The sequence below is a fragment of the Cherax quadricarinatus genome, chromosome 50, assembly GCF_038502225.1.
Source record: "Cherax quadricarinatus isolate ZL_2023a chromosome 50, ASM3850222v1, whole genome shotgun sequence".
Classification (NCBI taxonomy): Eukaryota; Metazoa; Arthropoda; class Malacostraca; order Decapoda; family Parastacidae; genus Cherax; species Cherax quadricarinatus.
In genome coordinates, this window is record NC_091341.1 from 1,684,070 (window position 1) to 1,707,747 (window position 23,678).

The following is a 23,678-nucleotide window of genomic DNA, read 5'->3' on the forward strand; positions in this document are numbered from 1 at the left end:
TGTGTCTTACCTAACAACCTGTCGGTATTTTATACCATTTTAATGTTCAAGGACAATGTTGTACAGAGAATGAGTCTAGATGATGTAACTTATTGCACAAAATAAGGTAAAAAATATTAGTTAGGCAAATATGAACAATGCAAGGTAAGAAACTACTGAATGATCTAATAAATAGAATATAAAATAACAAAAGAATTTATCTATGTATAACGAAGTGTAAAAACAGAAGAATTAATCAATAACAAACAAGGTGAAGGAATGACACTATTAATTGCACATCAATAAGATAGAAGGTACATTGCACTGTATGTGGACTATAGTAGGTATAATCTGTGGACTATTCAGTCTCAGTCAAGCCTGTGTGTCTAAGGAAGTTTGTTAGATTGTGTTCACTAGTTATTTCATACACGTGAAATGTGGTAGATTTTTTAACTGATTTTACCATCTAATGTAAAACATTTATGAATGTTGACCTTAAGTTCACATTTGAGTTTTCATAGCCTATACAATAAGCCCTATTGCTTTTTCTTAGACACTCCTTTACGAACACATTACTCTTACTGGCAGTTCCACACCCTGTTTGCTGGTAGGGAAACTGGTGGTGGAAGAATATATCATGGTCTCATTGCATACTCATGCTAGTGAGGTAGTGTTACCCCATGATGCACTGCATGGGCCTGTCTGGTCTCAGATTTTTTCGAAGGCATGAAGAGGATGGAGGAGATCCAAACAGTTGAGGTGGGGTCAAAAATATTGGCAGATTGCATATTTAAAGGGACGAAAAATTGTGCATACACGTACATTGGACACTCAGTCATCACCTGCATACTAGTGCACTGGACACAGTTAAAAGATCAAATACAATATTCCCTAGGCATAAACAGATATTAATGGGAATGCTATGATAGTATCACATTTACATTTTTAACATGTTTTGTATCAATGTGTGAAAGAATTATTTGTTTTAGATAAACATACCAATTTAGCATCAACAGAATATGAAGTTATGTAGAATGTTTGTTTTACTAGATATGGTCCATAGAACAGTGTTGGTTGATGTGATATTCTATAGTAAGATGAGCAACTACTCATACACTGTCGAAAGTGTTAAGTAATATGTAGTAAAATAATGAATATTAAAGTTGGATGGCTGCTTTTTTTTTTTTAATTCAGTACATGTATATAATCCTTGTAATCTATTTATACTCTATGTTCAGGGTATTGTTATAAAAAATGTTATATAAGAAGTACTTAATATATCTACAGTATAGTAGTATAGTACAGCCTGCTCTTTTATAAAGCTATTCTATATAGTACTGTTTTATGTAAATGCAACTGAAGAAGAGTATCCAAAATTGAATAATACGAAGGCCAATCCATATGCCAATCAATTTTGGAGGTGTGTGTGTACTTTCCTAGGTAGTAGGTTGGTAGACAGTAACCACCCAGGGAGGTACTACCGTCCTGCTAAGTGAGTGTAAAACGCAAACCTGTAATTGTTTCATATGATGGTAGGATTGCTGGTGTCTTTTTTGTCTCATAAATATGCAAGATTTCAGATATGTCTTGCTACTTCTACTTACACTTAGGTCACACTACACATGCATGTACAAGCATATACAGTGGACCCTCGACCAACGATGGCATCGATTAACGATAAATCCAACTAGCGATACATTTTAACGCAAAATTTTTGCCTCGACTAGCGCTAAAAAACTCAACCAACATTATTTGTTCCGTCAGACGCGTCCACTTCTGGCCAGTGTTTACAAGCCAGCCAGCCACTGCGGTCACTTCCAAGCATACAATCGGAACATTTCATGTTATCACAGCCTTTTTAGTGATTGCACCTGCAAAATAAGTCACCATGGGCCCCAAGAAATCTTCTAGTGCCAACCCTACAACAAAAAGGGTGAGAATTACTATGGATATGAAGAAAGAGATCATTGCTAAGTATGAAAGTGGAGTGCGTGTCTCCGAGCTGGCCAGGTTGTACACAAAACCCCAATCAACCATCGCTACTATTGTGGCCAAGAAAACGGCAATCAAGGAAGCTGTTCTTGCCAAAGGTGCAACTATGTTTTCGAAACTGAGATCGCAAGTACTCGAAGATGTTGAGAGACTGTCATTGGTGTGGATAAACGAAAAACAGATAGCAGGAGATAGCATCTCTCAAGCAATCATATGTGAAAAGGCTAGGAAGTTGCATGATGATTTAATGAAAAAAATGCCAGCAACTAGTGGTGATGTGAGTGAATTTAAGGCCAGCAAAGGTTGGTTTGAGAGATTTAAAGGGAAGGGAAGTAACCCCGGAAAAGGACTTGCCACCTCAAGTCCTAATGGAAGGGGATTCCCCTTCTAAACACTAAGACCATCAACACACTCCCCTCCTCCCATCCCAACAATCATCACCAGATCTTCAATAAAGGTAAGTGTCATGTAACTGTGCATGTCTTCTTCAGTTTGTGTGTATTAAAATTAATATTTCATGTGGTAAAAAAATTTTTTTTTTCATACTTTGGGGTGTCCTACACGGACTAATTTGATTTCCATTATTTCTTATGGGGAAAATTAACTTGACTAACGATAATTTTGACTAACGATGAGCTCTCAGGAACGGATTAATAGCGCTAGTCGAGGGTCCACTGTACTATATACACACCCCTCTGGGTTTTCTTCTATTTTCTTACTAATTCTTGTTCTGGTTTATTTCCTCTTATCTCCATGGGGAAGTGGAACAGAATTCTTCCTCCCTAAGCCATGCATGTCGTAAGAGGCAACTAACATGGTGGGAGCAAGGGGACAGTAACTCCTTCTCCTGTATACATTACAGTGGAACCTCAGTTTTTGTATGCCCTAATCTGTCTGTAAAACTATAGTTATTCTCCATAAAATGTATTTTTTGTTAATATTTTTGGGTGTCTGCAATGGATTAATTGGATTTACATTATTTCTTATACGAAATATTAACAAAAGTTATATTTCATAGAGAATAACTATAGTTTTACATACAGACTAGGGCATACAAAAACCAAGGTTCCACTGTACTAACGTTAAAAAGAGAAACTTTCGTTTTTCTTTTTGGGCCTCAGTGGGATATGGCCAGTTTGTTGAAAGAAAGAAGAAACTAAGTACGTACGTACTTTATTAGTCGCATTTACAAAAAATTGCACAACATATATAGAAGTTTTATGAGAGAGCTGACTTATCTAAACTTGGAAGTCAAATGCAAAGTACAGTATACAACTATGTTACACTAATACAATATTGATTAATTAATAAGTGAGGGGACCAACTGATTTCCGTTATTTTTTTAAGTAATCAATAACTGTTTCTTAAAAATTTTCTATAATACACATTATAATAACAGAAAGAAGTCCTTAACCCTTTCAGGGTCGAGAGGCCCTCTCCTAAACTCGTTCTCAGGTTCAAAAATTTTTCGGAAAAAAAAATTATTTTTCTTAGGAAATGATAGAGAATCTTGTCCCGATCATATTGACACCAAAAGTATGAAATTTGATGCAAAGTTAGCAGTCTTCACGATGTTTACGCATCGGCAATTTCACCCACTTTGAGCCCTATTTTCAGCCAATTCCAATGTACAAGTCGACAAAAATCATATCTATTTCGCTAGAACTTCATTTTTTCTATCAAATGAGTACAACAAACCACCCATTTACCGATTTCAACTATCCAATAAAGTGGTCAGAAATTGGAAATTTTGCCAATTTCACACAAATTTCAGAAGATGGCAATTTCCAAATAGGGTCCAGAATAAACAACAGACATTTCTGGCACTAAAATAACATTTTCTCTGTTCATCAGTCATGTCCCCAGGTCCCTCTTACATCTCTTGCTTTCCACTTTGAATTTTTATTCTCACAAAAAAATAGAAGATTTACTGTTATGCAGACTACTAGATTAGTGTAGGAATGGTGTAGAAATGGTATAAATAATATCAGTGCACTTGTAAAAGAATATTAGACTCACCAGTTGACATGTATTGGATGCTTGGCATGATTTGTTTACTTTTGAACTTTGGTAAAAACCGAACATTTCTGCTACTTTGAGCTCAATTTCAAGGTACTTTTCATTATGAAACCAATCAAAATCATCTCCATTTCTGTAATATGTCTTCCATTCTATAAAATGAGACCAGGAAAACTAAAATACAACCATAAATACCATATGAAAATACACTGCAAAGTCGCTGTTTTAAACCAAAAACACGGTCGGAGTTTTTTTTTCTCATTATGCACTGTGTGCTGCAGGATTTTTTTTATACTGTGCACACTGACCACATAGACCCATTCTTTCATATGTAGGCCTACCAGCTTTCTCTCACTAGATTTGAAGGCGCTAGAATTTAGGCGTACTAGTACATCAATAACCCTGGCGCGTAAGCCATACTAGTACGTCGAAAACCCTGAAAGGGTTAAATTTTCAATCAAACATCTCTTAACCCTTTCACTGTCCAAACCCCCAAAATTATTACTGCTCTCAGCAACCATTCTTTAAAAAAATATTTTTTATTCTGAAATGGTAGAGGATCTTATTTTTTACAGGTAATGACACCAACAGTACGAAATTTAATGGAAAACTTGTGGAATTGCACAGGCATAAAGTAGTTTTGGAACAATTAATGCATCGGCAATTTTGCCGACTCTGAATCCTATTTTAAGCTAATTCCATTCCCCCATTCAAACACATTATTAGCTATTTCACAAGTATGCCTTCCATTCTATAATTTATCACAAGAAGCCACCCATTCATCTATTTTAACTACTCTAAAAAATACACAGAATTTAGTAATTTGGTCAGTTTTACACATAATTTCCTATATAGTATTTATTAATCATGTTCCCAGGCTTCTCCTGTATGACACTTGCCTTCCATTTTGAATTGTTAATACACAAAAATAGAAAATTTACTCTATTTCTTGGACAATAAAATATAACCAGGAATGATTGGTTATGGTTTATGGTGACCCAATAATTGAATCACACCTATTAAAAACCCATAAAACAGACTGGGGGGATGTAGTGGGGGCCTTACCCATCCTCAGGAATATCAGCCAAAATCAAATATGTCCAGTACTTTGAACTCAGTATCAAGCTATTTCTGATCCTGAAGCAAATCAAAATCATCTCTATTTCAGCAGCATGTCTTCCATTTTACCAAATGATGCCAAGAAACAGCCAATAAAACCATGAAAAACCATCTGAAAAAACACCTTTAATTTGATATTTTAAACTATCCACACAATCAGAGCTTTGTTTTTCCCATTATGCACTGCATGGGGCAGGATTTTTTCTTTATACATGTACTGTGCATACTCACCGCACAGACTCATTCTCTCATATCTAGGCCAAAATTTACCACTCACAGCTTATCTGAGTGAACTGAGCTCATGACACAGAACTACACGAGAGACTCTGGCCTCAGTGGCATAGTTCTGTGTGACAGCTACTGAAAACATTAACCCCTTGACTGTCGCAACCCCCAATCCTGAGGTGTCTCCTGGTGTCGCAAAATTTAAAAAAAAAAAAAAATGATTTTTTCTTATGAAATGATAGAGAATCTTTTCCCGATTGTAATGACACCAAAAAAAACGAAATTTGATGGAAAACCGACGGAATTACGCTCTTGCAAAGTTAGCGACCTCGGCGATATTTACAAATCGGCGATTTCGCCCACTTTGAGCCCTATTTTCGGCTAATTCCATTGTTCCAGTCGACCAAACTCGTAGCTATTTCTTTATAACTCTGTTTTTTCTATCGACTGGGTACAAGAAACTGCCCATTTACCAATTTCAACTACCCAATAACATGGTCAGAAATTTGCAATTTGGCCAATTTCACGAAAATTAAAAAATATGACAATTTCAAAATAAGGTCCAGAATGAACAATGCAGACATTCCTGGCTCTAAAATAACATTTTCTTTGTTCATCGGTCATGTCTCCAGGCCCCTCTGATATTACCCTTGCTTTCTATTTTGAATTTTTATTCAAACAAAAAACAGAAGATTTACTGTTATGCAGACTACTGCAATACTGTAATAATTGTATAAATAACATCAACCCATTCATGACTGCATATTAGAATGGCTAGTTGGACATTTATTGGACAATGACATCATTTGTTTACTTTTGAACATCAGCAAAAATCAAACATTTCCCCTACTTTGAGCTCCATTTCCAGGTTCTTTTTATAGTAAAATCAATCAAAATCACCTCTATTTCTATAATATGTTTTCCATTCTATCAAATGAGACCAAGAAAACGAGAATACAACCATAAATACTATACGAAAATAGACCACAAATTCTGCATTTTAATTAAAAAAACGGCCTGAGTTTTTTTTCTTCTCATTATGCACTGCGTGCTGCAGGATTTTTTTTATATGATGCACACTGACCACACAGACCCATTCTCTCACATGTGGGCCTACCAGCTTTCTCCTGCTCGATTTGAAGCCGCTAGAATTTATGAATATATATACGTCAAACACGATACCTCGTAAGACGTATATATGCAGCCGCGACAGTCAAAGGGTTAAGAGTGGGAACACTGAAAATTAGGAACCAACTAAACCGTAAATAAAGTATTATGCTAGTATGTGAGTAAGTCAATGTGTCTTGTATTTATGTTATTCAAATTTAACAAAATAACATTTAAATGAAGTACTAGTGAACAAGGAATAGCAGACAGTAGTAATTCATGAGGTATATGATCAAACAGTCAATGGGTACTATTCATCACATGTTTAAATGTGTCACTAGCCACACTGCATCATTGTGCTCTGTTAAAATATTTAGAAGTCTGATACACGGCCTTTGCGCTCCCAGTCTCCATAACGTGTTGGCTCTGGTCCTTTTGGCCCTCCGACCTCACCAGTAGTTGGATTAATATTATTCGGGAATGGTAGTAATGGCTCCTTTTCTTGGTATGGGTGATGACCCTCCTCTATTTCTTGGCCATCTAGTTTGCCTTCCAATACGAAGACAGAAAAACAAGGAAAATTCTAGTAAAGTTATAATTATTTAGTTTTATTGATATTAAGCAACCTTGGAACACTATAATTCCCTTAGTAAACTGTGTAATGTTCAGTACATATATAAATGACTGGTATTTTGCCCCAAGCCTATGCTCTCCAATTAAAGATCAATTGTTTCTTTCAAACAATACATTATAATCTGCATTGTATATATAATTATTTTTTGCAAGTTACACTTGGTTATAATAGTTTAATAAAATAAAATTAAAATTAAATTAAAATTATTTATATCAAACAAGCCATACAAGTACAGTATTCATACATACAAAATGATTACATATTGTGTTTCATCATAAAATAATACAGATGAAATTTGATGTAACATGTATAAAGTTCTTAAGAAAGCTACTAATTGTGTATATGCATTTTGGGCAAACCAATCATAAAGCTTACTACATGTACATGTATCTTAATATTTAATTCTAGACCTAGAACAGAAGTTAAATTCTTATTGCATGGGTAATGTATTACAATCATAGGTACAACTGGACAGGTAGCAAGTGAACTGATCAATTCCAATACGTACAGTGGAACCTCGGTTTTCATTTGCCCTAGTTTTCGTTGAAATCAGCTTTCAACGACTTTTTCGTCAAAATTTTGTCCCACTTTTTGTTCATCACCTCAGTTTTCATTGAGTTGACAGTGGTCCGCCGTACTAAATGTGTCCGCCTGTCCGCGCCCACACAAAGCATCCCACATGTTTTGAGTCAGTCTGGCTTTGTTTCTCGTCGATTGAGCACTACCCTGCATGTTCATCTGAAACATTTTGTAATAATCAATTGTTTTTTGTGCATGTTTATTGAGCACGGCTGTTAAATAAGCCACCATGGGGCTAAAGAAAGTTCAGAGTGCCAGCCCTTTGATAAAGAAGGCGAGAAACACGATAGAATTCAAGAAAGAACTCGTAGAATGAGTTGCAAAGTTTTGTGGAGAAATATCACTACCACCCTCTACAAAGGTAGAGGGTGGTTGTGACTGGGGTAGAAGGTGGCAGTGATGGTGGTAGAGGGTGGTAGTGATGGTGGTAGAGGGTGGTAGTGATGGTGGTAGAGTATGGTAGTAATGGTGGTAGAGGGTAGTAGTGATGATGGTAGAGGGTAGTAGTGATGATGGTAGAGGGTGGTAGTGATTGTGGTAGTGATGGTGGTAGAGGGTGGTAGTGATGGTTGTAGAGGGTGGGAGTGATGGTAGTAGAGGGTGGCAGTGATGGTGGTAGAGGGTGGTAGCAATGGTGGTACAGGGTGGTAGTGGTTCTGATGGTGGTAGAGGGTGGTAGTGATTGTGGTAGAGGGTGGTAGTGATTGTGGTAGAGGGTGGTAGTGATGGTGGGAGAGGGTGGTAATAATGGTGGGAGAGGGTGGTAGTGATGGTGGGGGAGGGTGGTAGTGGTGGTGGTAGAGGGTGGTAGTGATGGTGGTGGAGGGTGGTAGTGATGGTGGTAGAGGGTGGGAGTGATGGTAGTAGAGGGTGGCAGTGATGGTGGTAGAGGGTGGTAGCAATGGTGGTAGAGGGTGGTAGTGGTTCTGATGGTGGTAGAGGGTGGTAGTGATTGTGGTAGAGGGTGGCAGTGATGGTGGTAGTGATGGTGGGAGAGGGTGGTAGTGATGGTGGGAGAGGGTGGTAGTGGTGGTGGTAGAGGGTGGTAGTGATGGTGGGAGAGGGTGGTAATGATGGTGGGAGAGGGTGGTAGTGATGGTGGGGGAGGGTGGTAGTGGTGGTGGTAGAGGGTGGTAGTGGTGGTGGTAGAGGGTGGTAGTGATGGTGGTGGAGGGTGGTAGTGATGGTGGTAGAGGGTGGGAGTGATGGTAGTAGAGGGTGGCAGTGATGGTGGTAGAGGGTGGTAGCAATGGTGGTAGAGGGTGGTAGTGGTTCTGATGGTGGTAGAGGGTGGTAGTGATTGTGGTAGAGGGTGGCAGTGATGGTGGTAGTGATGGTGGGAGAGGGTGGTAGTGATGGTGGGAGAGGGTGGTAGTGGTGGTGGTAGAGGGTGGTAGTGATGGTGGTAGAGAGTGGTAGTGATGGTGGTAGAGGGTGGTAGTGATGGTGGTAGAGGGTGGTAGTGATGGTGGTAGAGGGTGGTAGAGGATGGTAGTGATGGTGGTAGAGGGTGGTAGTGATGGTGGCAGTGATGGTGGTAGTGATGGTGGTAGAGGATGGTAGTGATGGTGGTAGAGGGTGGTAGTAATGGTGGTAGAGGGTGGTAGTGGTTGTGATGCTGGTAGAGGGTGGTGTTGATGGTGGTAGAGATAACCTCACCTCCCTCTCCTTTCCTCGTCATCTTCCATACACCAACAAGAGTCTTCGATAAAGGTAAAAGTGAAGTTAAATGTTCATTTATCCATTTCATTAGTCCTTTATATTTATTTCTCAATGTTTTCTGTATGTAAAACTATAGTTATTCTCTATAAAATGTATTTTTTGTTAATACTTTTGGGTGTCTGGAATGGATTAATTGGATTTACGTTATTTCTCATGGGAAATATTGCTTCAGTTCTCGTCGAATTCAGTTTTCGTCAGACTTTCTGGAACGAATTAATGACGAAAACCGAGGTTCCGCTGTAAATTAATTAGAAATTAAATTAATTCAATAACCTGCATATTATGAAGTGGTTGAATTGAGGTGAATTGAGCTGCAATGCCAAAAGAGTAATAATAGAAGTAAGCCCTATTCAACAATTGAATGAAAAAGCTATGTTTCAAGAGTTTTCTACCCCTGGCCAGGGGCTAAGTATTTCCTTTAATTGCCTGTCTAACTATGCTGGTGCTGTTGGCTGCCCAGCATAGTAAATCCAATTAATTCATTCTAGCCACCCAAAAGTATTAACAAAAAATAATTTTTTTATACATTAAATATAGATTTACATACAGAAAAGAATGAGAAATCAAGTATAAAACATTAATAACATGACACTTACCTTTATTGAAGACTCTTGTTGGTGTATGGAAGACAGGAGGAGGGGAGAGGATGGAGAGGTTACACTATTGTTCGGAAGGGGAATCCCCTTCCATAACGGGGAATCCTTCCATAATGAGAGCTCTTGCAGCTCTACCCTCTATCACAATCACTACCACCCTCTACCACCATCACAACCACTTCCACCCTCTACCACCATCACTACCACCCTCTACCACCATCACAACTGCTACCACCCTCTACCACCATCACTACCACTCTCTACCATCATCAAAACCACTACCACCCTCTACCACCATCACAACCACTACCACCCTCTACCACCATCACAACCACTACCACCCTCTACCACCATGACTACCACCCTCTACCACCATCACTACCACCATCACTACCACCCTCTACCATCACTACCACCCTCTACCATCACTACAACCCTCTACCATCACTACCACCCTCTACTATCACTACCACCCTCTACCACTGTCACAACCACTACCACTCTCTTCCACCATCACAACCACTACCACCCTCTACCACCATCACAACCACTACCACCCTCTACCACCACCACTTTTGTATTTTTCTACAAACTTTTTCTTTAATTCTATCCTGTTTCTCACCTTCTTTACCAAAGGACTGGCACTAGCAGCTTTGGTTGGGCCCATGGTGGCTTATTTAGCAGTCACACAGAATAAACAAGTGCAAGAAACAATGAATTATTATTAAATAATTCCTATGAGCTCACAGGGTAATGTTTACTCACCCATAAACAAAGCGACACTGCCTCCTCAGAATGTGTGTGGGGGAGGTTGTGTGCGCTGCACACTCAGACATGTACTGTACCACCGACGAGAACGGAGGAAAGCAACGAAAACTGAGCCAATAATTGTACAAAAAAATTCAGTGATAACTGACACGAGAGAAAACAGAGCCCAACAAAAAGGGAGGGTCCACTGTACTGTATTTCTCTTCAGAGCAATATAAAAAAAAATATTTGCACAAAATAGGTTGTCTGTGACTGTTCACCACTATTCCATAATTTGCTGTAATCCTTGTATATTTGTTAGAAACTAAATTATATCCATCTGTTGAGAACAGCTATATATATACTATATTGTATAAGCAAAATATATGCCAATACTGGAACATAAATGGGTTTAGCAAAGTTAAAAGGGTTACTACCAGAAACTATGCCAGTGAAATATGTTAGGATGAATGCAAATGAATAATAAAAATAGACAGTGGTGTGCTTTGAGAATGATAGGCCAAAATCTGCATAAGAATGTAACTATTAACCCACAGCAAGAGGATATTTTGCACAAATTATGCAAACACTATTATGTTTAAAAACACAAACCTATAGGAGTTTTAGCCTTTTTGGGCGAACTTCTGCTACTGGCACCACCATCATCAGAGGCCGAAGAGGTCATTCCACGAGACAAAGGAGCCAATGCACCTAAACAGAAATAAATTTCTTCCTGAAAATTCAGCTGGGTAAACATTTCTATAACCACAGTTAACAACAATATTTGGATGATAAAATAGTATTACTAATATGAAGTGAATCCTCACAGGCAAGAAAAACTTAACATGTACTTGTTTAAAACAATATCAAAGATAGTTGACACAAACCCACTCCATGTATATAGGCTTACCATAATTTCTCTGATTCAAACCAGGACATTAAGATTTTCATTAAATAACATTTTTTTTTTTCAACAAACTGGCCATAACCCACCAAGGAAGGGTGACCTAAAAAGAAAAACAAAAGTTTCTCTTTTTTAAATTTAGTAATGTATACAGGAGAAGGGGTTATTTGCCCCTTGCTCCCGGAATTTTAGTTGCCTCTTATGACACGCATGGCTTACAGAGGAAGAATTCTGTTCCACTTCCCCATGGAGATAACAGGAAATAAACAAAAACAAGAACTAGTAAGAAAACAGAAGAAAACCCAGAGGGGTGTGTAGATATATGCTTGTACATGTACAGTAGAGACTCGTTTTTCGTAAGCATCGGAATTCATAATTTTAGTAAATTGTAGCGTTTTTTCGTCAAAGTATTGATTCGCGAATTGTCGTTTGACTCACAAATAGTCGTTCGCCCCAAACACATACAAGTGGCCCGAGTGACTCAACACACCATTCACAGTGTGCCATTGTTCATCAGCAAGTGAGCACGATCCCACGCATTCATACATTTTGTAATATTCCATTCTTTTCAGTGCTTGCAACTGCTAAATAAGCCACCATGGAGCCAAAGAAAGCTAGTGCCAGCCCTTTGGTAAAGAAGGTGACAAACACGATAGAATTAAAGAAAAAGATTGTAGAAAAATATAAAAGTGGTGGTGGAAGTAATGGTGGTAGAGGGTAGTAGTGATGGTGGTAGAGGGTGGCAGTGATGGTGTTACATAAAAGGTGGTAGTGGTTGTGATGGTAGAGGGTGGTAGTGATGGGGGTAGAGGGTGGTAGTGATGGTGGTAGAGGGTGGTAGTAGTTGTGATGGTGGTAGGTGTTAGTGATGGTGGGTGAGGGTGGTAGTGGTTGTGATGGTGGTAGAGGGTGGTAGTGATGGTGGTTGAGGGTGGTAGTGGTTTTGATGGTGGTAGAGGGTGGTAGTGATGGAGATTTGTGCAGTGTGGAGTAGGATGGAAAGATTTGTGGAGGAACATCACCCTAACAAAGCTGTTGCAAGCCGTGTTGGCAACAATTTGGTCAGAGCCTGATCAACCAGGCTGTTACTGCTGGCTGCACGCAAACCAACGTACGAGCCACAGCCCGGCTGGTCAGGAACCGACTTTAGGTGCTTGTCCAGTGCCAGCTTGAAGACTGCCAGGGGTCTGTTGGTAATCCCCCTTATGTGTGCTGGGAGGCAGTTGAACAGTCTCGGGCCCCTGACACTTATTGTATGGTCTCTTAACGTGCTAGTGACACCCCTGCTTTTCATTGGGGGGATGTTGCATCGTCTGCCAAGTCTTTTGCTTTCGTAGTGAGTGATTTTCATTTGCAAGTTCGGTACTAGTCCCTCTAGGATTTTCCAGGTATATATAATCATGTATCTCTCCCACCTGCATTCCAGGGAATACAGGTTTAGGAACCTCAAGCTCTCCCAGTAATTGAGGTGTTTTATCTCCGTTATGCACGCCGTGAAGGTTCTCTGTACATTTTCTAGGTCAGCAATTTCACCTGCCTTGAAAGGTGCTGTTAGTGTGCAGCAATATTCCAGCCTAGATAGAACAAGTGACCTGAAGAGTGTCATCATGGGCTTGGCCTCCCTAGTTTTGAAGGTTCTCATTATCCATCCTGTCATTTTTCTAGCAGATGCGATTGATACAATGTTATGGTCCTTGAAGTTGAGATCCTCCGACATGATCACTCCCAGGTCTTTGACGTTGGTGTTTCGCTCTATTTTGTGGCCAGAATTTGTTTTGTACTCTGATGAAGATTTAATTTCCTCGTGTTTACCATATCGGAGTAATTGAAATTTCTCACCGTTGAACTTCATATTGTTTTCTGCAGCCCACTGAAAGATTTGGTTGATGTCCGCCTGGAGCCTTGCAGTGTCTGCAATGGAAGACACTGTCATGCAGATTCAGGTGTCATCTGCAAAGGAAGACACGGTGCTGTGGCTGACATTCTTGTCTATGTCGGATATGAGGATGAGGAACAAGATGGGAGCGAGTACTGTGCCTTGTGGAACAGAGCTTTTCACCGTAGCTGCCTCGGACTTTACTCTGTTGACGACTACTCTCTGTGTTCTGTTGGTGAGGAAATTATAGATCCATCGACCGACTTTTGCTGTTATTCCTTTAGAACGCATTTTGTGTGCTATTACGCCATGGTCACACTTGTCGAAGGCTTTTGCAAAGTCTGTATATATTACATCTGCATTCTTTTTGTCTTCTAGTGCATCTAGGACCTTGTCGTAGTGATCCAATAGTTGAGACAGACAGGAGCGACCTGCTCTAAACCCATGTTGCCCTGGGTTGTGTAACTGATGGGTTTCTAGATGGGAGGCGATTTTGCTTCTTAGGACCCTTTCAAAGATTTTTATGATATGGGATGTTAGTGCTATCGGTCTGTAGTTCTTTGCTGTTGCTTTACTGCCCCCTTTGTGGAGTGGGGTTATGTCTGTTGTTTTTAGTAACTGTGGGACGACCCCTGTGTCCATGCTCCCTCTCCATAGGATGGAAAAGGCTCGTGATAGGGGTTTCTTGCAGTTCTTGATGAACATGGAGTTCCATGAGTCTGGCCCTGGGGCCGAGTGCATGGGCATGTCGTTTATCGCCTGTTCGAAGTCATTTGGCGTCAGGATAACATCAGATAGGCTTGTGTTAACCAAATTCTGTGGCTCTCTCATAAAAAAATTAATTTTGATCTTCGACTCTCAGTCTGGTTAGCGGCTTCCTAAAAACTGAGTCATATTGGGACTTGAGTAGCTCACTCATTTCCTTGCTGTCATCTGTGTAGGACCCAATACTGTGTAGGGGCCCAATACTGGACGTTGTTCTCGGCTTTGATTTGGCATAGGAAAAGAAATACTTTGGGTTTCTTTCGATTTCATTTATGGTTTTAGTTCTTCCAGCGATTCCTGATTCCTATACAATGACAATGTCTTGTCCATTTTAGGAAAATTTTAAACAGATGCCAGAAACAGAGCTCTCTGGACAATATTTAGTGTTACAGGTGTGCAGTGACTCTCAAGCTGGTCCTAGTGGCATTAACCCTTAAACGGTTCGTTCTTACGTGTAGCGCCCCAAACATATATATGTATACGTTTTATTTTTCCTGCCTTCAAATTTGGCACGATTTGCCTAAAATGCCTTGTCAGCATAGAATGGGTCCTAACACTCAGTGTGCAAGGTATTAAAAAAATCTGGGGCCACTTAGTACCTTGTGGGAGCGCCAGTTAAACTGAGCGCCAGCTAGAGCAAACAGTGCGGCAAACACCAAGGATTCACTGATGTAATGTCATATTAACACTCCTCTTTTAAGAGGAAAGTGATGTTTACCCCAAGTTTAGGGTCTGTCTGTCTGTCTATCTCTGTCTCTCTATCTCAGTCTTCTTCTATCTCTGTCTCTGTCTACCTCTGTCTCTGTCTATCTGCATCTGTCTCTGTCTATCTGTCTTTGTCTATCTGTCTCTGTATCTCTTTCAATCTGTCTGTCTATTTTTGTCTCACAGGTACACATAAATACAAGTATACATAGTGTAAATTACCTAGGATAACCCAAAAAATCCAGACAAAGTGCTATGTACTCTGCTTGAAGATGTGAGTAAACATGATGACAATGCAGTCTTGTGGCTCTCTGAGACAGAAAGCTAGACAGATAGACAGGGAGCTTGACACAGACAAATAGACAGACAGACATGTTTGTGTACCAGTGAAAACAAAGTGAGGGTGATGCTCATCAAATATCACCTCTAATCTTTTTTTATCAGCTGCACCCTCCCCCACCTTTGTGTATGCTCAACAAACATCAGCTCTTATCAGTTGTTATCTCATCTTATCATGTCACTGTCAGGGGTGGACTTTGTTTTTTATGCTTCAAGGGAACTTATTATTACCTATTATTATTATTACATATTATTCTTCTCCTCCTTCTTCTCCTCCTCCTCCTCTTCCTCCTCCTTCTCCTCCTCCTCCATCTCCTCCTCGTCCTCCTTCTCCTCTTCCTCCTCCTCCTCCTTTTTCTTCTCCTCCTCCTCCTTTTCCTTCTCCTCCTCCTCCTTTTCCTCCTTCTCCTCCTCCTTCTCCTTTTCCTTCTCCTCCTCCTCCTTTTCCTCCTTCTCCTCCTCCTCATTGTTATTATATACTTCCACATATCCAAAACATTGCTGGGACATATAAATACTTTGTATATTATTCCAAGACAATAGTAAATGGCTAAGGCAGGTGTAAATGTCCACCTGTCAGTGTGTTTGTGACAATTTGAGTACAATTTCAGTACCTAATACTAGTGTCAGAACAAAGATTGGTTATAAAATGACAAGAACTACTACAAATTGTAATTATCAGAACATAAAAATTATATAAAATATGAAAAATAGAAAAAAAGGTATATGGGCAACACTTCTGCAAGTGGCAGGACTCCATGTTGCTGTCACATGAGCATCCAGTGCCAACTTCTCGGCCTCATATATTGGTAAGTACTGACCCTAATTTTTTTTTTATTCTAAAATATGTCAAAAAACGTGTTCTTTTTTTCTATATAATTTTTTTTTTTTTCAAAATATTCGGGGCGCTGCGCGAGTGAACGTATATATACGTTTGGACCATTTAAGGGTTAAAAAACAAAGAAGAGAAGTAACCCCAGAAAAGGACTTGGTACCTGAAGTCTTTATGGAAGGGGAGTCCCCTTCCGAACAATAATTTCTCCATCCTCTCCCTTCCTCCTGTCTTCCATACATGAAGAAGAATCTTCAGTAAAGGTAAGTGTCATGTTATTATTGTTTTATTCTTCATGTCTCATTGTTTTGTGTGTATGTACATCTACATCATGCAAAAAAATTATTTTGTTTTAATACTTTTGGGTGTCTGGAACAGATTAATTGGATTTACATTATTTCTTATACCTGGAGTTTACCTGGAGAGAATTCCAGGGGTCAATGCCCCCGTGGTCCGGTCTGTGACCAGGCCGCATGGTGGATCAGGGCCTGATCAACCAGGCTGTTACTGCTGGCTGCATGCAGTCCAACGTACGAACCACAGCCCAGCTGGTCAGGTACTGACTTTAGGTGCTTGTCCAGTGCCTTCTTGAAGACAGCCAGGGGTCTATCGGTAATCCCCCTTATGTATGCTGGGAGGCAGTTGAACAATCTTGGGCCCTAACGCTTACTGTGTTGTCTTAACATGCTAGTGGCACCCCTGCTTTTAATTGGGGGGGATGCTGCATCGTTTGCCGAGTCTTTTGCTTTCATAGGGAGTGATTTTTGTGTGCACGTTTGGTACTAATCCCTCTAGGATTTTCCAAGTGTATATAATCATGTATCTCTCCCACCTGCATTCTAGGGAGTACAGGTTTAGGAACTTCAAGTGTTCCCAGTAATCGAGGTGTTTTATTTCAGTTATGCGTGCTGTGAAGGTTCTCTGTACATTTTCTAGGTCAGCAATTTCACCTGCCTTGGGGAAAATTTTTTTGCAAATCGTCAATTTCGCTGTTAGTCACACTCTCTGGAATGGATTAATTACAAAAAAATGAGGGTCCACTGTATGTGTAGTGTGACTTAAGTGTAAGCAGAAGTAGCAAGGTGTACCTGAAAACTTGCATGTTTATGAGACAGAAAAAAGACACCATCAATCCTACCATCATGTGAAACACTTACAGGTTTCCATTTCACACTCACTTAGCAGGACAGTAGTACCTCCCTGGGTGGTTGTTGTCTACCAACCTACTACTTAGGTAAATAATATATGTATATGTGCATAAAATATAAAGGACTACAGAATGAAAACAAACAAATAGCATAAAGTATGGAACCACTCTCTGGAGAACCATTAGTATTTATCACTAGAATGAACCTTTCATAGTCATGGCTTATTTTCATTTTCCCATAAAACTGGCTGCAACTTAATGCAATGTTTATTTTGTAGTACATTAGCCCTTTTACTGTAGATTCAATCATTCTATCTCATTCCTGAGACCATACACTGCTCATCAGCGATGTTTGTGTCTAAGACAAAACGACACATTGACCAGGACTTTCAAAACAGGATGTATAGTAAGCCTATACATATGGTAAATAATAAACAGCAGGTGACCTCATATAAAACAATCTTTATTTACTACAAGTACATGTACATGGTATACAGTCCTAGCTGACATCAATGACATACTACTATACAATAAGCCGCTTGTTATGCAGAGCATTTTGGGCAAATTAGGTCGGTTTTGTCCCAGGATGAGACCCACACCAGTTGACTAACTCCCAGGTACCCATTTTACTGATGGCTGAACATAGGCAACTGGTGTAAAGAAACACACCCAATGTTGCTACCCTCGCTGGGAATTGAACCCAGACCCTCGCTGTGTGAAGCAAGGGCTTTAGCCACCAGGCCACGGGGCACCGTTGTAGAAAAACAGCACAGTATTTCCTAAAAGGCAATTCACAGGTGAAGAAAATTTAGCAAATCATCAACTGGCACTGCAAAGTACAGTACAATTATAATTACTGCAAAACCAAATTACAGCCATTATTGGAAGGTAGCCAAAATTTTATTTGATTTATTTAGCTACTTTATGTGTAAAATTTACTGGAAAAGATAATGCTTTTTGTTTTTTCCACCAGTAGCTGACTGGCCTCTCTCTGTAACTGAAAATATTGTAGTTTTATTTCCTTCCCAATTTTATAAATTTGTTACTCCTGTATTTAAAAATGCAAATTAAACTGAAAACTGCAATAGTCTAGAGCATCATACAATACTGTTTACCAGAAAAAGGTCTACCAGTACTGCCATACTATATTTATCTACAGGTTCTGAAATTACTCTAGTCAAAGAAGCTACTTATATTCATAAACTGTCATCAACTTACCAGTGACACACTTGATTAATGGGGTGATCCACATCAATTTGGGATAATATTTCAATCCAATAATCATGCTCTTATAAGTGAATCTCAAACTGTCTCCTCTTCTAGTTAAGGCAATTTATCTGAAGAAAATATCAACACCTGTACTTTTTTTTTAAAGCACTTTACTTCAGTTTTTTATTCTTTATGCTTAAAGTACTAATAAATAAAGTATCTGCGTGTAAAAAACAAGTCCTTGATATGTTCAATACTCTATGTTGAAGTATATTTACTTGTGAACTATATTCTCAGATGCAGTATTTTATGAGAGTATTGGCTATATTCAAAGTTTATTCTCTATAAAGATTACAATGTTGAATTTACAGAATTTGGTTGTTGTGTGGTTTACATGTAGTAAAATAATGATTACAGAGTGTACCACTAGAACGCCTAGCATGGCTAGGCATTTCGGGCATACTTAGTTTAATTCTTTATTTTAAAATATTACAAATTATGAGGTAAGTTGGTATTATGGCTAAGTGACTAAATACTAGTTTGTGAGTTTAGCAATGTGAATGCTTCTGTTTTGGCACAGTACATAGTTTCAGTACTGGAGTATCACAGGATTCGTTATTTTAAGATTGAGATTAATATTTCTGTTTATGGTCAAATGGGTGAGTGAGTGTAAGTGTGAACCACCAGGTGGTATTCGTGTAGTTAGTTGATGGGGTGTATCAGGGAGATAAGATGTTTTCTAATGGTAGTTTTGAAGGTGATGAATGTGTCTGCAGTTCTAGAGTTCTCAGGTAGGGTATTCCAGATTTTAGGGCCTTTGACATACATTGAATTTTTGTAAAGGTTTAGTCGGACACGGGGAATGTCGTAGAGATGTTTGTGTCTGGTGTTATGCCTGTGAGTTCTGTCACAACTATCAAGAAAGCGTTTTAGGTCAAGGTTGATATTGGAGTTTAAGGTCCTGTAGATGTAGATTGCACAGTAGTAAGTGTGGATGTACTGAACAGGGAGTAAGTTTAGATCTATGAAGAGTGGGGGGTGTGTTGCCAGGGATTGGATTTAGTGATTATTCTTACTGCAGCTTTTTGTTGGGTTATTATTGGCTTTAGGTGTGTTGCTGCAGTTGATCCCCAAGCACAAATAGCATAGGTAAGGTATGGATATACAAGTGAATGGTATAGTGTGATAAGGGCAGTTTGCGGCACGTAGTATCGTATCTTGGAGAGGATCCCAACCGTTTTGGATACTTTTTTGGTTATGTGTTGGATATGGGTGCTGAAATTCAGGTTGTTGTCAAGGTATAGGCCTAGGAATTTGCCCTCATTATGTCTGGTAATTAGAGTGTTGTCGATCTTAATGTTAATTTGTGCATCTCCTGCTCTGCTACCAAACATAATATAGTAGGTTTTGTCAGTGTTAAGCGTAAGTTTATTGGCTGTCATCCAAGTCGATATTTTGATCAGCTCCTCGTTAACAATGGTGTTGAGGGTGGCAAGATTAGGGTGAGAGATGACATAAGTCGTGTCGTCAGCAAAGAGAATGGGTTTCAGGTGTTGGGATACGTTTGGAAGATCATTGATGTATATGAGGAAGAGCAGGGGACCAAGGACACTTCCCTGCGGAACTCCAGTATCAAGTGGCCGTGTTGTTGATGCTGTGTCTTTAATGGTGACATACTGATACCTATTAGTAAGATAAGATTTGAAATAAGCAAGCGCATGGCCTCTTATACCGTAATGGTCAAGTTTGTGGAGTAGGATGTCGTGGTCTACTGTGTCAAAAGCTTTTCTTAGGTCAATAAAAAATCCTAGTGGATATTCCTTATTTTCCAATGTTGTGTAAAGCAGATCTAGCATTTTTATGATTGCATCATTAGTGCTTTTATTTTTCCTGAATCCAAATTGGCAGGGGTTGAGTATGTTTTGTGTTGTTATAAATGAATATAGTCTCCTGTGCACGAGTTTCTCAAAGATTTTGGATAGCAATGGTAAGTTTGATATTGGCCTATAGTTGTTTAAGTCTGTAGGGTCACCACCTTTATGTATTGGTGTAGCCCTTGCCATCTTGAGTAGTTTCGGGAAGGTGCTAGTTTCTAGTGACTTGTTAAAAAGTAATGAAATAGCATGCGAAAGGATATGGGCCGCTCGCTTGTACAGTAATGGTGGGACATTAGACAGATTCCCTGAGTTGTTTTTAAGTGACTTTATAATCTCGGTGACTTCCGAGGGCTCAGTTGGTGCAAGATAGAAGGAATCTGGGAAATTCCCATCTAGGTAGTCCCCGGCATGGGCATTAGTATGTGGGATTTTATTGGCGAGATTAGATCCTATGGTTGAGAAGAAGTCGTTTATCTTGTTAGCTGTGTCAGTGGGATGTAGTGGTGTTTCATTAGGTTTAGTTAGGACAATATTCTTGGTTTTTTTCAGTTTGTGGGTCCCTAGAATCTGAGAGAGTGTTTTCCAGGTCTTTTTTATATCTCCTCTAGTGTCTGTGAATCTACTGGAGTAGTATAGTTGTTTGGCTTTCTTTATTACTTTGGTGAGAACTGATGAATAGTGTTTAAGAATATCTTTGTGTATTAAGCCCTGTCTATATTGCTTTTCATATTGGTGTTTCTTGTCAATGGATTTCAGAATGGTACTGGTTAGCCATGGGCAACCAAGCCGTTTGTTTGTGATCTGTTTCATTTTTATAGGACAATGTTTGTTGTATAGTCTAAGTAATTTGTTAAGAAAAATGTCTGTCCAGTCATCAATACCATTGGCCTTGGAGAATTCTGTAGGCCAGTCAACAATCTCTAGGTCAGCTGTGAACTTCCTTATTGAGGCCTCGTCATGGAGTCTAAATGAGACTTTGTTGAATTCAAGTGGTGGTTTACTAATGTTTGTCAAGAGGAAGGTAGGGTAGTGGTCTGTAGTGTTTTCATATGTTTATTTTTCCAGGTGTTATTACCCTTGCAGTATAGTCTTAAACCTGATTTCCAAAACTGGAAAGGATATGCTGTATTACACAAGTAATAACCATTATGAAACATACTGGAAAGTGATAAGTGTATAATAAATATTAGACTAATATGTCATGTGCACATTTATGAGACCTGAGATATAAAGGTAAGACTAGCAGTCCCTCCAGAATGCAAAACATTTGACACACTTAGGTTTCATATTTGTATGACATGATGGTAGCATCTCCCTGGATGGTTGCTATCTACCAGTCTACTGTACCTTGGTTAGAAATATATTTCTGTAGCACTTTATGTCTATTAAAATCCCTTCAATTCCCCCCCCCCCTGAAAAAAACTAGCATTCAGTAAGCTTATTTAGGTACAGGTACACATAAAAAAGTTCTATTATCATACATAGTGTAAATTACCTAGCATAACAGAAAAAGTCAGAGTGACTTATCCACTGAGTGCTGGAATGGCATTCAAAGCAGGTAGTCTATATTTAGAAGTCTAAGAATGGTTTGATAGTTTTATATTTATTATTATTATTTACGAAAGAGTGCTAAATCTGTACTTCCTATCCCTGCGGATTTAGCCCTTTCTCATGATAACGTTAGTTCAGTAATAGTTCACCAATTACTTGTTTCTCAAACAATATATGAAGTTTTACTCTTGAAAATTAGCTTTAAAAACCCTGGCTTCTCTGTTTGAAGCCACATGACTGTCATACAGCAATCAGATTTGATCCAAGGAAGTGCAAGGTAGCTCCAACTCCCCAGACCAAGAGCCTTTCACTTACATCACAGCACCTCCCTTGAAGAGTAAGTAAAGTAAAAGGACACAAGTGCAACTAATGTGACATTTTATTGTGGCAACGTTTCGCTCTCCAGGAGCTTTGTCAAGCCTATACAAACAGTATATGGACACAGAGGGTATATATAGGCTCAGAGTGAGGTGCAATACTAGTGGTAGTAGTAGTAGTGACAAAAGTTTGTCACTACTACTACTACTACCACTAGTATTGCACCTCACTCTGAGCCTATATATACCCTCTGTGTCCATGTACTGTTTGTAACGGCTTGACAAAGCTCCTGGAGAGCGAAACGTTGCCACAATAAAATGTCACATTAGTTGCACTTGTGTCCTTTTACTTTACATATTGTCGGTAATTCTACCAACATTATTACAGTAAGTTTATTCAGGTATACACAAATATAGTTACATAGATTATCATAGCAACATATGTGTAGAGAACCTAGGATAACCCAAAAAAGTCAGACAGAGTGACTTATTTCCACTGGGGTCCTACAAACAGTACCGGGATGTATAAATTTGCCTAATGCTTCTGAGGACACATACATGTTACGAGTATACATATGTATTAAATTATGTGTATTTAACCTTGGATAACTCAATTAGGTCAAACAATACGTCTTATTTCCACTGCTGCACCAGAGATCGCGTTAAAATATTTACACCAACCAAGAGTTAATGTTGTTGTTCAGGTTTTAAGGGTCACCACAGCTGAGGTGGTATTGAACCCTGCTTTTACGAAATTTTATTCTGCTTATTAAGCCGGAGAATTAGTAACCTTGGAAAGCCCACTAAACCTCTGTCATCAGAGTGGCCTGTTTCCAGTGTAGTCCTGGAGTTTACCTGGAGAGAGTTCCGGGGGTCAACGCCCCCGCGGCCCGGTCTGTGACCAGGCCTCATGGTGGATCAGAGCCTGATCAACCAGGCTGTTACTGTTGGCTGCACGCAATCCAACGTACGAGCCACAGCCCGGCTGGTCAGGTACCGACTTTAGGTGCTTGTCCAGTGCCTGCTTAAAGACTGCCAGGGGTCTATTAGTAATCCCCCTTATGTATGCTGGCAGACAGTTGAACAGTCTCGGGCCCCTGACACTTATTGTATTGTCTCTTAACGTGCTAGTGACACCCCTGCTTTTCACTGGGGGATGTTGCATCGTCTGCTGAGTCTTGCTTTCGTTGTGAGTGATTTTCGTGTGCAAGTTCGGTACTAGTCCCTCTAGGATTTTCCAGGTGTATATAATCATGTATCTCTCCCGCCTGCGTTCCAGGGAGTACAGGTTCAGGAACCTCAAGCGCTCCCAGTAATTGAGGTGTTTTATCTCCGTTATGCGCGCCGTGAAGGTTCTCTACATTTTCTAGGTCAGCAATTTCACCTGCCTAGAAAGGTGCTGTTATTGTGCAGCAATATTCCAGCCTAGATAGAACA

At 39.5% G+C, this 23,678-nt stretch overlaps 1 protein-coding gene across 7 annotated transcripts in view; it reads right to left on the bottom strand.

Moving 5' to 3' along the window:
• Positions 1–23,010, bottom strand: part of LOC128695358 (succinate dehydrogenase assembly factor 4, mitochondrial) — a 78,485-nt gene extending 55,475 nt beyond the window's left edge. Inside the window, exons 1-4 of one of the 7 annotated variants that reach the window (XM_070095382.1) lie at positions 22,923–23,010; positions 18,506–18,624; positions 11,332–11,430; positions 3,133–6,990 (exon numbers count right to left, since the gene is read on the bottom strand). In XM_070095382.1, the coding sequence (XP_069951483.1) occupies positions 6,815–6,990; positions 11,332–11,430; positions 18,506–18,572 (342 nt within the window). In that variant the 5' untranslated portion in view covers positions 18,573–18,624; positions 22,923–23,010 and the 3' untranslated portion in view covers positions 3,133–6,814. Of the gene's footprint in view, positions 1–3,132; positions 6,991–11,331; positions 11,431–18,505; positions 18,625–22,841 lie in introns of those variants that run through there. The other 6 variants (XM_070095386.1, XM_070095380.1, XM_070095384.1 and 3 more) reach the window with 6 other exon arrangements.
• Between the last annotated feature and the right edge of the window lie 668 nt (positions 23,011–23,678).